The sequence below is a fragment of the Pelophylax lessonae genome, assembly GCF_965119305.1.
Source record: "Pelophylax lessonae genome assembly, chromosome: 11".
Classification (NCBI taxonomy): domain Eukaryota; kingdom Metazoa; phylum Chordata; class Amphibia; order Anura; family Ranidae; genus Pelophylax; species Pelophylax lessonae.
In genome coordinates this window covers 164,872,033-164,886,203 of record NC_138778.1, presented here as the reverse complement: position 1 = coordinate 164,886,203, position 14,171 = coordinate 164,872,033, and the positions used below count along the sequence as shown (strand labels likewise).

General features: G+C 38.9%; 1 protein-coding gene across 1 annotated transcript in view; it reads left to right on the top strand.

Moving 5' to 3' along the window:
- LOC309567468 (uncharacterized protein) overlaps positions 1–9,917 on the top strand; it is a gene marked incomplete at its 3' end in the record, with an annotated part of 42,255 nt that extends 32,338 nt beyond the window's left edge. Inside the window, exons 8-14 of the mRNA XM_082272857.1 lie at positions 3,116–3,415; positions 3,746–4,131; positions 5,455–5,537; positions 6,955–7,111; positions 8,853–9,014; positions 9,468–9,593; positions 9,693–9,917. Of these exons, the coding sequence (XP_082128983.1) occupies positions 3,116–3,415; positions 3,746–4,131; positions 5,455–5,537; positions 6,955–7,111; positions 8,853–9,014; positions 9,468–9,593; positions 9,693–9,917 (1,439 nt within the window). The remainder of the gene's footprint in view (positions 1–3,115; positions 3,416–3,745; positions 4,132–5,454; positions 5,538–6,954; positions 7,112–8,852; positions 9,015–9,467; positions 9,594–9,692) is intronic.
- Between the last annotated feature and the right edge of the window lie 4,254 nt (positions 9,918–14,171).

Here is a 14,171-nt window from a genome sequence, read left to right as displayed (position 1 = left end):
TTACATGCCTTTTTGCATCTCCCTTTCTTCATGTGTTCAGTACTTTTTCCCTGTTTCATTCCATTTTATTACACATAACTTAATTTCTGAACTCATTTGTTTTGGTTTCTTTGTATGAATGGATTGTTACCGATGTGGTGAAAATGTCATGCCAAAAGCACCTTTTGAAATATATTTACCTAGAAAAATGGTGACGTGTTCAATGCTTATTTTACTCGCAAAAAATGCACAAAATATAACTGGCTATTTGTATTTATAAGAAATAACACTAGATTGTTAATCTAGGAAATATTCAATTGACTTAAGTGATATAAAAATAATTTTCCTATTGGAGCAAATTGGACCACAACTTATAGGGTTTTTTGCCTCCCAGGTTTTAGATTTCAATAGATTTTTATTTGGTTTATGTGCAAAGAAAAATACACAAGAATGCATAGAGTTAACATCTATTATGAAAATAAACACAGAACAATGTCGAACAGTCGACATAGCCCCCAAAGGATCGCAGGACAGTGGTATACAAGGCTAAAGAGCACCCTTCCGGTTATTCCCTGGACTGGGGCGATGCCGACCAGGTCCGGGCCCGCTCCCCCCCTCCGGTGCTCCCAGGGGAACATACTGCGCCCCAAGGAGGAGAGCGGTCGCCCGAATCCAGCCCGCCGCAATATCACCGGCCCCGGGAAGCCGATTCAATCGCATTGGTATACCGAGGCTACCGATATGGCATATTACAGCGTAAGAGCCACTGTAGGTGGCACTGATAAATCTATAATGATCCAAGGAGGACCACGTCTTCAGAGTTGCAAAGCAGTGGAAATAAAAAGAGTACAGGTAAGAATGAAAAGGGAAGAAAGAAAAGAAGGGATAAGGAAGAGATGGGGTGTGGAAAGGGGGGAGTAAGCGACAGGAGCGGTAAGGGGTTGGTGTCCAGGTCCGCTAGAGAGGGATCAAGATATCAAAAGAGAGTCGTCCGCTCTCAAGTTACGGAGGGTATACCCTCAAATTTACCGGGGGCCCGCCAGATATCTCATCCAGGGGTCCCAAGTCTTCTCAAAGAGGCGCATTTTGTCTTGTTTTGAGGAAGGCCACCATTCTCTCATTGACCATGATCCAGGTCAGCTTAGCTTTAAGCAGCTCCAGCAATATCACTGGCGATCTCCAGGATCGGACTATGGCAATTTTGGCCGCCGTAAAGATAAAGGCAACCAAGCATTTGACGTGTTTGGGGGCCTGTTCAATAGGTTTGCCCAATAGCGCTTGTAGAGGGGACTTGACCAAATTAACGTTGGTAAGTGAGTATATAAAATTATACACTCAAATCCAGAATCTGCAGACCTTTGGACAAGTCCACCAGATGTGTAGGACTGTGCCCAATTGACCACAGCCCCGAAAGCATAAAGGAGAGGCCTCCCGGACTGCTGCCGCCAACCGGACCCTGACCATGAACCACCTCAAGAAGACTTTATAGTTGGCTTCTATCAGAGAAGTATTAATCAGGGATTTCGAGTTCAGCTGCACCAACTTATTCCATTCCGCTCTGTCCAATTCCTCCCCCAAGTCTGCTTCCCAACGGGTCATATAAGGCAGTTTTGTACAGTCATCATGCAATACACTGTATATCGTAGATATATAGCCTGTCTGTTTATCAATTGTGTTACACAGATACTCCATGGGAGTCGAGGTGGTTAGGTTACAATAGCGTTTCATAGAGGCAGCATAGCGGGAAATCTGGGTATAGCGAAAAACCTCGTGTTTTTCCTGTAGTGTAGCTCTAGGGAGCAGACCCCTCCTATCACAAAGGTCCGCCAGACGGAGAAATCCCTTATTGGTCTCCCAGGTTTTAATAGATTTATGTTTATCTATTGGATAAAATCAATGAACATGCCTCTTTTACCAACCCAACTATGTAAATATACTGTATTGGTGTCAGTGACTGGGAGCTCCTCCGTCCAGGCTGCCGCTCCTCTCACCGGCTCCCGGGCAGCAGGAAGTGGAGGCGCCGGGTGAGAAGGTTTGCTGTTCCGAGGAGATTATCGGTTTGAGATTTACCCGGTTACTTTATTAGAGTTCTGGACAATATCCAAGGTCTGGAGGTGATCGGGAGGTCCCATGTACGATCTTGTGTGGCGTATATACAGTGTCCATCTGGTGAGTGTCCTACCTAAGGGGTGCACATAGCGGTGAGGTGGAGGTTCCCTCTTTCTCCGTGTGGTGACGAATTTTGAGGATTCACACTATTAGGACTGGCATCTTTTTGGATGTTATTGGGACTCTATGCATGAACTTTTTTTCCCTTGCATATATTTAAAGTTCATTTCTTTTTGTGGACTACATAGCGCTGCTAGTGTGTCATTTTAGGTATAGCTATATGCTATAATACCCAATGTATACACCTTGTTTGCATAATGTAAATATACTGTATATTTATATGTATATATAGACTAAGTTTAACAGCAGATCTCATTCAGTCTCTGAAATATTTAAATATATAAATAAGATCTTAGTCAGACGCTGATAAAACATTTATTAATTAAAAAACAAATAGTCATACTAATGCAACCTTTCCTTTATCTAATGTCAGAACTCTATGATTCTGTTTAATATTTATATTATAGATATGTAAATAATGCTGAGGTCAATACAATTAGTCAGTAAAGTGTTGCTTTAGTCATTGTTCATAAAAAGGAGTGTAAAACATTACCTGTATCCTTATTTCTTAGATGTTACCACAAGTCAAGGCTTAGCAGTACTTTCATCTATGAGTTTATGCAATTTGTATGGGTGGAAAATGTCTGATGTAAAGCTTTATAAGAAACATACCATCCTTCCACCTGTCTTTAGCACATTTTTATAAACACACCATAATAAACAATCTCTGGTTGTTCAGCCCAAGAAATAATTATCAATAAAGCTAATGAGCGCAAGACAGCAGAAGCACATAAAGGTTGCCCAGATTTCTACAACGCCTCATATTTTTACTATAAATAGAAAGACAAAACAGAAAGTCTGATACTGAATTCATAGACGGAGATCTAGTAAGTCGCATTTCCATCTATATCGCTCTCAATCACCATCATGAGACCTAGCATTAAGCACGGTTACTCCTCTTTTGGAGCCATCAAAAGTGGTCACACAAGTGGCAATGTGTTCGGCCATTTGTCAGCAGGTCATCATGGAGGATCTCATCTCACCTCTCATCATGGTGGAGCACATACATCCCATCATGGCATCTCCCATCATCATGGAAGTTCTCATCTCTCTCATCATAAAAGTTCCAATCTCTCTCATCATGGAAGTTCCCACCTCTCTCATCATGGAGGCTCCTACCTCTCTCATCATGGAGGCTCCCACCTCTCTCATCATGGAGGCTCCCACCTCTCTCACCATGGAGGCTCCCATCTCTCTCATCATGGAAGTTGCCATCCCTCTCATCATGGAGGCTCCCATCTCTCTCATCAAGGAGGCTCTTATCTCTCTCATCATGGAGGGTCCTATCCATCCCATCTTGCAGGAGGATCCCACTTCTCCCACCATGGTGGCTCAAATCTGACCAGTCATGGAACTTCAAATTTGTCCCATCAAGGAAGCTCCCACCTGACCCATTATGGAGGAGGTCCTCATTTAAGTTTTCATAGGGGATCACATCTTTCACATCATAAATCTCATCTTAGCTCTTCTCATATATCTCATCATGGAAGCCCTACCAAAATGCATCATGGAAGCTCTCATGGGTCCTGTCATGGAGGGTCTTTTAAGATGAATCATGGAGGAAGTCACATATCTCATCACGGAGGTCATCACAAATCAATGAGTGTCCATGGAGGATCAAGTTCCAAGTCAGTTTCATCCTCCAAGCATTCCTCTATGAAACATCACAGAGGCCATAGTCATGTTTCACACTTTACTAGCCACAGCAGTTGGAAAAATGATGGTTTGCTCAGCATCAATGAGAAAGAAACCATGAAAATGCTGAATGAGCGCTTGTCTACCTATCTCGACAAGGTTAGCGCTCTAGAACAGGAGAATGCCACACTGGAAAGGAAGATCTGTGAATGGTATGCAAACAATGCTCCTAGTTCACTGCCTGACTCAAGCCAGTATTTCAGGATAATATCAGACCTCCAAAATCAGGTAAACTCCAAGACTAAGTGACTTATTTTCAACTAAAAATCAAAAATTATAAAATTGTAATTATTGTTTTCTTAGGCATAGTTTAAGTCAATGTAGATATTCACTGCGATAGATTGATTCAACATGTCTACTACTATTTTATTAAAAATCGATTGAATACTATAACTTACACTCATACACGCTTTTTAGACAGCTCCCACTTTTTAATGTTTCGTTCCGAGACTTTACTTACAAGACATCAGTTTGGACAGGTTTTGATGGGTTAAATTGCCAACAAGCTTGTTATTCCCCTTCACAGTAGTTTTAATTTCCTTTCAAAAAACATAATTTTTAAGTCTGTCTCTTATAATTGGAATGCCAAATAATTTTTTTGTACTGCAATATGAATGTTGAATGCAAGAGGACCAATTATTACCATAATTTGATTTTATTACTGTGGACACTGATAGGCAGACTGGGAAATTGTAGTGGAGAAAAAAAGCCAAAGTAGCAATTGCAAGAGATATCTGATTTAATGAGAACTAAGCCCCCGTTCACGACTTAGGGGGCGACCTGTGAAGTCGCCTGCAGCGCGACTTTGGCGCGACTTGCACGGACTTCATAACATGAATGTCTATGCAAGTCGCCTCCAGGTCGCCCCGAAGAAGTACAGGACCCTTTTTCTAAGTCGGAGCGACTTGTGTCGCTCCTATCACAACGGCTCCTGTACTACACAGTGGGAGCGTGAGGACCGCGACTTGTCAGGCTGACAAGTCGCCTGACAAGTCGGATCAATGTGAATGGACACTTAATGACAGTGCTAGTGAATGTTCTAAATATTTTTGGAGAAAGAAAACGTTGTTTAGTGTCACTTTAACCTCTTGCTGACCACGTAACTCACACTGTATGTGCCGCACACAGGATGGTGGGCCCTAATATCCACATGCTTCACTTATGCATTTAAGTTGGCTGAGGTTTTTAAGCTGCTTAATGCAAGCACCCTGCACAGTGACTGAGGTGTCACCACAACTCCAGGTCTCTAGTTATTATCAGGAGCTGGCGGTGGGCTTGTGATCAAGTGACCACTGTAAAAGCCAAACACATTCAAGTTTCAAATACATTTATATAATTATTTTAGAAGGCTTTTTGCTCAATTTATGTTGGTTTTTATGAGTTGACTTTATATCATTATCCGCAAGTCATAATACACATGTAAGTAAAGATATACGCCAAACTCAGACTCCACAAGCAAGTTACTGATTCCTTCCTCAGAGTAGAGTACTGTGTCTTCCACCAAATTCCCACTTTCTCTTATGTAATACCTGTCTATATTATATCTTTCAGATTGCTGCAGCTACTATGGAGAATGCCAGAATTGTCCTGCAGATTGACAATGCTAGACTTGCTGCTGATGACTTCCGTGATAAGTAAGATTTTAATTTTACAATACATATTCGATTCATTTAGGTCATCTAAATTGGTATGCCAGTAGCTTAGCGTGAAGAGATGTTCACTGCTTGAAGGAAACACAAACCAAGATTAGGGGGAATATAAGCCCTATTCAATTTCAGTATTTAAATAAACCTATTTTGTGAAAAAAAAAAGAATTGTAAGAGGTTCTATGCTTATAATGTTTGAAGATAGGTTGGTGAAAAACTTGTTCAGGACTTTGGTAGATTTTTCGATCTGTTGATACTTTAGTTATCTGCTCTCTAAGCTCCAGTGAGGCTGAAAAAGAGGTCCCAGGATTGCCAGTAGTAAGTTTGGTAGTGTGTAGAGGGCACCAGATGTATGGCTGATGTATGGATGTATTGCTTAATGGGAGCTTTTATGTTTTTGATATACATCCAATCAAGTATGACCTACTGAGGAGAAGTGTCCAACATGGGTCTTCATTGATTTTCACATTCCTGTTCAATTTTTACACATCTTAAGATCGAAAAAAATATAGCCACTGCATTTCAGGGGCTTAACAAACCACCCTTCATTAAGGCGTATGCAGGTGTGGGTGTAAATAAAACTGGACTGAAAGAAGATGTCTTGGAGTAAACGTATGCAGCATGGATTAAAGTCCTGCTCTGGTCATCAATCTAGCATCAATGTGGAAGAATATAAAAAAAAAAAAAAATGATGAACTATTTTGACTGCTTCTGCTCCTCAGTGGGTCACTCATAACTCATTCGATGTACTGTATATCAGAAACATAAAAACTCCCATTAACCAATATTAGCCTTCTTTTGGTAGTTTATGCTTCATGGTTTGATTTAAAGCATATCTAAAATGAAAAAACAAGTATGCCATACATTGCAGCTTACCAGTCCTTAGATGTAGTTTACAGTTTTCAGGCTTTTTTCCCCTTTTTTTCACCTGATGATCCTGCAAATAACACATTTCCGGCCAGTCATGTCTACACTCATTTCTCCACTGTATCCATACAGACAGCTAAAGTTGTTAGACAGGGATGTCACCTGCTTTTGTGACAATGAGTTTTATTTACTAAAGGCACATATACTGTTCACCTTGCAAGGGAATTATCCCCAAAGCTTAGTGCAAGTAAATGTGTGAGCAAAATTTTTTTTTTTTTTTTTTTGTAATTGCATGTGATTGGGTGTTTTTTTCAAACTGCAATCTCACAACATTTACTAAGCTGTGGGGAAAATTTCTTTGTAAAGTCAAAAGGCTATTTGTCTTTAATAAATCAACCCTAGTGTGGCTTAGTAAGGGAACATTTGCTGTTGGTTGAAGGATTCCTAAATATTTTAATATATCAGCACATGCTCCAGCCTTTTACAATGTGGGAACTATTTTTATCCCTCCTAAGCTAGTATTTTTCCCTTTGTCAAGGTATGAGATGGAACTGAATATGAGCAATAATGCTGAGGCTGATGTGAATGCTCTGCGCAGAGTCCTAGAAGGACTAAACCGTGAAAAATGTGACCTGGAAATGCAAGTTCAGAGCCTTCAGGAGGAGCTGCAGGAAATGAAGAGGAATCATGAGGAGGTAGGGCACTTTCAAGTAAAATGAAAATATTTTTGATTGGGGTTTCTCCATGTAGTAACATGTAGGGGCCCATAACGCAATTCTTTCCTGCTGAGGTCAATATTGCTTGGGTGGCAAGAAACCACTTTAACTATTAGTTAAAGTGGAATGAAACCTAAAGTAGAATGTAAAAATGTTAGCAGGTAGAGTTTGTGGCAGAAGAGACTCTGCATGCCCCTTTTCCCTCCCTGAAGCCAAAAACATTTTTTCTGTGTTTAGATGTAGGGGGGAAAGATTAGAACTCCTGCCTGTTTTCTACTATTGGGTGCTTCCTTAGAAAAAGTTACCCTTATTTACTGTCCTACTGACAATGATTTCATGAGATGGGAAATGAGAAAGAATATGCAACGGTGACACAAACTGAAAAAAAATTCTGACAAGGGTTCGAGCCTTTTCGTATTCTACTAAGGACATCAATCTTTCTGAGACTTGGACAGTAGTAATAAGCTATCAAGGGTTTTAACCCTTAACTTCTCCATCCAAAACTAGGAAAAAAGTTTTGATTGAACTCTGATTAGAAGATTGACTACCATGCAGGTAGAATCCAGTGATTCTGGGAGTAGGACCTCAGTGTTGGGATGATGTAACTTTCCTGCACATGTGTGGGTATTAAAGTCATCTATGGACAACCAATGACAGAATAGAGAAGACTCAAGGTCCAGTAGAACAGGAAAGGATAGCAATGTCAGGGACGGAACCAAGAATGGACCTTGCATTACTAATGGAGCCACAGGCAAACAAATATTTTTTCTTTTAGAGTTCTCAAAAATATATATATATTTTTTTTTAAAGCTATCTTAATTCACTGGCAAACTTTTCTAAAAGCAAATAGCCAAGAAGCATTTATTTAAAACTGAACTCTGGACAAAAGGCTAAATACACCACTGAAATACTTGCATACATTTACAAATTGCATTTCAGTCCAGCTAGTCCTGAGACTTGTAAGACAGGAGAGTAAGTTGAGTAATGAAGATAGAACGCCTCTTTGCTTCCGGCCTGTGATTGGACAGTAACCAAACAGTGGGTGACAAATGAAGTCCTTATCTTCTACCATTTAATATGTCTCTTGTAAATATATGTACACCACAGCTCACTAACACAGCCCCTCCCTCTCCTAGTTTGAGCTTTACTCTATAGGGCAGCCATTGTTAACCAGAGTTCAATGGCTCCTTGAGCTGTGACTGATTGACTTTCCATCTGATGTCACCTGCTCTGGGGTCAATACCACTTGGCAGAGCCAGTTGCATAAAACCAATGATCTTTTTAGCTGTATTTATAGGTTGTTTTTCAACCACTACTGTAAGGGAGGCATTCTTCCCATTACCCACCCATGTAAAGGGCATTTTACCCACTGACCAACAATGAATTGGTTTTAGCAGGGGGTTCCCTGAAACTTCTCTCAGGGGTTCCTCTAGTGTGAAAAGGATGATGGCTTCTTTAAGGAATTACAAGAGTCTAAAATCAATCAAATGAAGGTACCTAAACTAGATACCTCAAAAACTCATATCATCATTTTGTAATTAATACAAAACAAATGTATTAATTTTGTAATGAATATGTTACTGCATTAATTGCCCATTGTTATCTGCCCATCACTTAGCTGTATTTAAACTTTGCAATACATTTTTTTACTGTACTATTTATCTTCACATTATGTCTCCCACACCAATCCATTGTAACACAAAGAATATTTTTCCTTTAGGAAGTAAACTGTCTCCGTGCCCAGCTGGGGGCCAGAATTAATGTGGAACTGAATGCTGCTCCATCTATTGACCTTAATAGGGCCTTGGGTGAAATTCGTGATGAATATGAAAACCTGATGGACAGGAACCTAAGAGATGCAGAAAATATGTTTAGACAAAGGGTAATGTGTTTTATATACATATGGTTTAAATTTGCTGCTGTATACTTGTTTGTTCGTTATTCCAGTAGCTTAGCACTCCAGTCTCCTTAAACATATTGCTAAAAATGTCATAGGCTAACCAAACACATAATATTATAATTCAAAGTATGGAGCAACTTTTTAAAATCATATATTAGTGTAATCTGACATGCAGCCTATGAATATGTTAATTACAGAGAGTGTTTCTATGGGATTAAAACATAATATTCCCGCGCATGACACCACCACAACCTTCAAAACCCTTTTATATTAAAGTAATATAACTGACAGCACAGGCACATATTGGGGACAAGAGCATGTACAAGGAGGAGGGTAAAGGAAATTACACAGGTAAGGTTGTAAGTTGAAGACTAGAGACCATCCTGCACTAGTTGTCAAGACAAAGTTGTAATTCTATTATTTTGTTGCTCTCAGAGTGAAGAGTTGAATCGACAAGTAATTTCTGGTTCTGAGCAACTTCAGTCTGTGCAAACCGAGGTCATTGAGCTTAGGCGCACTGTGCAGACCCTAGAGATTGAACTGCAGAGCCAGCTGAGCATGGTAAGATCATACAGCCATTATTATTTAAATGCTCATTGGATTCTAAGTCTTCATCCTAAATTGCACTTAATTTTAATGCTGTTATAATTTCTGTAACAGACATCAGCCCTGGAAAACACCTTGGCAGAGACACAAGGTACCTACTCTTCTCAAATTGCTCAGTTACAAGCTATGATCAATAATGTTGAGTGCCAGCTGACCCAAATCAGATCAGACCTGGAACGTCAGAACTATGAATACAAGATCTTGATGGACCAGAAGACCCACCTGGAGATGGAAATTGCTACCTATAAACGACTCCTGGAAGGACATGACATCCAGTAGGTTCACACCAATTTTATTCAATTGAATGTCACTTCATCACTTATATACTTAGAGGTGTCCACCACATGTTGTTCCTCAGCATATGGAAGCTTCTAACAGTTCCATACTCACAGGGAAGGGCCAGTGGATAGGGTAATAGAATAGTTTGAATGCACAGGGAAAACATGCCCAAGGCACTTGATCTCAGAAGTTCAAAAAGGGATATAATAGCTTAGATCATTCCAGTTTCAGGTACCATCAGGGAATAGGTAGCTTTATAGACCTGCACCTACAGTATATTACATCTGTCACAGATACAACAGTTACTTTTTCATGTGTGCCATATACAGTATATGTTATTTGAACACACACATAATGAATGTATAGTTACCACAAAGAGGGCAGAGCAGCATCTTGTATAAATGGAAAAGTAAAAAACAGTCTATGTTATATTTGTTTGATACAACTATTCCTATATACATCATTGGAACTCAAGTGAGCTTTAATCTCTCTGGACATTCATATTATTTTTAATAGAAATACAAAATGTAACATTTTAAGGTTCCCTTCTCAAGAGTAATACAATGTGGAAAATGGAATATGATCGTATATTTTACTTTGTACTCTGTCAGTATACAATAAAACAGCGTGGTGATCGGTATTTGGGAGATTCAGAGAGGTTTTCTTGTCCAATACAATGTCTAATTATATAGAGACAGGTCATTTTATCTTCAAATTTTCACACAGTTTCTCCAAAAGTTGTCAGTTCTGCTAATACCATACCATTTTATTATTAACATCCTCCATCGTGGCCTTATTTAGCCAAAGTGTTAATAATTCATTGCTCAGTTGAAAAGTCACGAATGGTATTTTCAACTGAGCAATGAATTATTGACACTTTGGTTAAATAATTCCACGATGGAGGATGTTAATAATAAAATGTATTTTTAATTTAATTTTTTTTAAAAAGTCTAATGCCATAAATTAAAAAAAAAATAGAATTTTAGAGATGCTAAAAAAAATTATCTTATTTATTAAAATAAAAACATTGTAAGAACTTGTTTTATAACAGTAAATTCATTTTCTCTTTTGTTTTGTAGCGTTTCAGACTATGACATGTCAAGTGGAAAACATGGTAAGTTGTTATATACCGAATATGATTCAAAATGGCAAAACTCTCATAAGATCAGCACTAAAAGCCTATGTATAGTATAGTATGCATAGTATGCCTGCTGTTGTTGGTAATTATGTAGCAGCTTTTAGTGTCAATCTTATTAGAGTATTCTTTAAATTTCTGAAACACACTAGTTATGTAGGGCTGATGACACTCTTGGAAGTGAGTATTTTGTTGTAGGATTCCCACAAAGTTATTTCTGCTGATTGGAGCCACATCACTGCAGCAAAAAGGGTTTCTACGTACTCCTAATACAGATTCGCTGTTGCATTCGTTTGTCAAATACCAGGTGTTGACAGGGTCTCTTTAAGTTTTAACATTTTAAGTCTAACAGGACAGACACTAACATGTACAATGCTCAAATTACATTGTAAAGCATTATTTTCCACATTGTGCACTTGCTCAATACATGCATGAAGTTATAGCAGGGAGTTCCACCAAGGCAGTTAGTGTCAAAACAGCTGACATTGTAGCCCATACTGTGCCTGAGATTAACACCTGTTCCCAAAAATTGTTCAATGTAAAGGGTTGCTTTAAGGCAAAAATTGGCTCAAAGCAAAAAAAAAAATTCAGAGAGACACTGTCAGCCACTTAATCAAATTGTAAAATTTACATTAAACAAACTACATTTTTGGGCCTTTTTATTTATGTATTTTGGGGATATCTCTATTGTTATTAGAAATGTTGGCATTAATCAAGGTGTGTTGTTTGGACTGTTTATTTTAAAACATTACCTGCGCTTTGCATGATGCCATCCTGGATTGTAGTGAGCAGGCAACTTAATCCCTACCCCCTCCCCATCTATATTTTTTCTTCTTCTTATCTTTCTCCTTCTTCCTGATTCCAAAAACTTAACCCCCAGGGCTTTTCTTCTCAGAGAATAGGTGCAGGAACTCCCAAGTCACCCCTTGTCCCTGCTCCTTACTCACCTCTGAGCACTGTTCCTCTGTTCCATCCCCGCCTCTCACTACTCTCACTACTGCCCCTTTTAGAGAATACACAACCAAGTATCATTTTGTGGTGCTAAGTAATTTGTATGAAATTCATTATTAACAAGAAAGACAGTAAAATAGATTCCCTGTAGGTAGCAACAATGGATTCACCCCAGCAACATTAGACTCCTAACAGCCAGAATCAATAGACCCTCAAGCAGCCAAAGGCAATAGACCTTTCTCTCAACAGTAAATCCCCCAAAGCACCGATCGACCCACAAGCAACATAAGACCCACCCTCAGCAGTGATAGATCCCCCACCAGCAACAATAGACACCCCCACTCCCCCTGCAAAAATGGATCTCCTCCAACAATAGTTGATTCCACAGCAACTAGCATCAATAGAACCCCCAGCACACCCTCGGCACTACTTGCCATTACATACATTCAGTGCTAGAGGTGCTGTAACTGCGTTCCCCCACGTTCCTGCTGAAAAAAAGCCCTGCTTTACATGCCATATTCCCACCCTTACCGTTCCCATATTTTTCCCATATTTCTATGGTCTCCTTCTGCCTACTTGCATCCCCTGTGAAACAAGCCCCTACCACAAATACCTCACCTCTGATCACGCTGTTAATCTGAGAATGTAAGGTCTCAGAAAACTGTCAGAGAGGACATCAAATGCTTTACCCAAAAACACAGACTGAACTCTTAATATATCTAAAATATAGAAAAAAAGAAATGGAGTGGTGTCCCCACAATGGCTCTAGCAAATTTCCAAAAATGGAAGTGGATTAATCCATGGAAACTTTTCTGTGCCACCACCCAATGTCCGTTGAACAAAGCTAATGAATGCAAAAAGAAAAATTGGGTGAAAGACAGAGCGTCTATCAGCCAAAAAGAGAACAACTAAGAGCACTGAGGAGGCAATAAATGTAATTAATGTAACAAAATAGCTTATTAGGCACATGTGCCTGAAAAAGAACAAGACGATACAGGTAACAATGTGTGGCACAGCAAAACATAAAATCACTTTAAAAACAGATACATATACTGAATGACCATGGACTGAATGCGCTATAATAAGCTGGTGTATAAGAATATACAAATAAGCCACTGCTGACTCAAATATCATGAACGCCTAGATGTTCACTGTTACATAATGACACCATGTGTGGCTAAATAAAACGAAATTCCCAAACATGAAAAAGGAAAAAAGATAAGAAGATATAAAAAAAAAAAAAAAAAAAAAAAAAAAAAAAAAAAGAAGATATAATGATCAGATGGGGCAATGATAGTTCCACTGTGGGAAGACTGCAAAAGTGGTTCCTGATGAAGGTCAAGATAAAAATGATTATGATGCCATAGTACCCTGAAAATAAATCCGGATAACAAGGAGGTGATGACACAAATTCCGAAGAAGAAGATCAAGAGCAGGGAATGGAAACGGGACCACAGTCCAAAAAGGGTACTATGGCATCATAATCATTTTTATCTTGACAGCTTATTATAGCGCATTCAGTCCATGGTCATTCAGTATATGTATCTGTTTTTAAAGTGATTTTATGTTTTGCTGTGCCACACATTGTTACCTGTATCATCTTGTTCTTTTTCAGGCACATGTGCCTAATAAACTATTTAGTTACATTATTTTCATTTATTGCCTCCTCAGTGCTCTTAGTTGTTCTCTTTTTGGCTGATAGACGCTCTGTCTTTCACCCTACAGTATTTTTCTTTTTGCATATCTAAAATAAAGTCTATTAAGATGAATCATTTCTGATTGCCTATGAAACATGATGCTTAATTACGTTTCAATATCTCTTTTATTTTAATGCTTAATTAATAGGTGGCCTCCTAATTGTGGTTTTACCATCTTCCAGTATTCTAAAGTTGTATCACTTGTGAAATTAAAAGAATGTTGAGGGAAAAAAAAGAATATAAAGAACAATAACATAATTTACTCAATGATAGTTAGGTCTTCTAAAATTAAAGATATTCTTATCTTCATGCTAAGAGATCTGCTGCCCTGCTATGACACTTTGGGGCAGAGTAAAGGGCTCTTTTACAGTTATTAAAATACAAACTCACATTACTTGCTATAGTCGGTTGGCATTTTTTGGTAAGCCTGCATTCTACTATATTTTGCCCTTTATTTAAATAGCCCCAAAA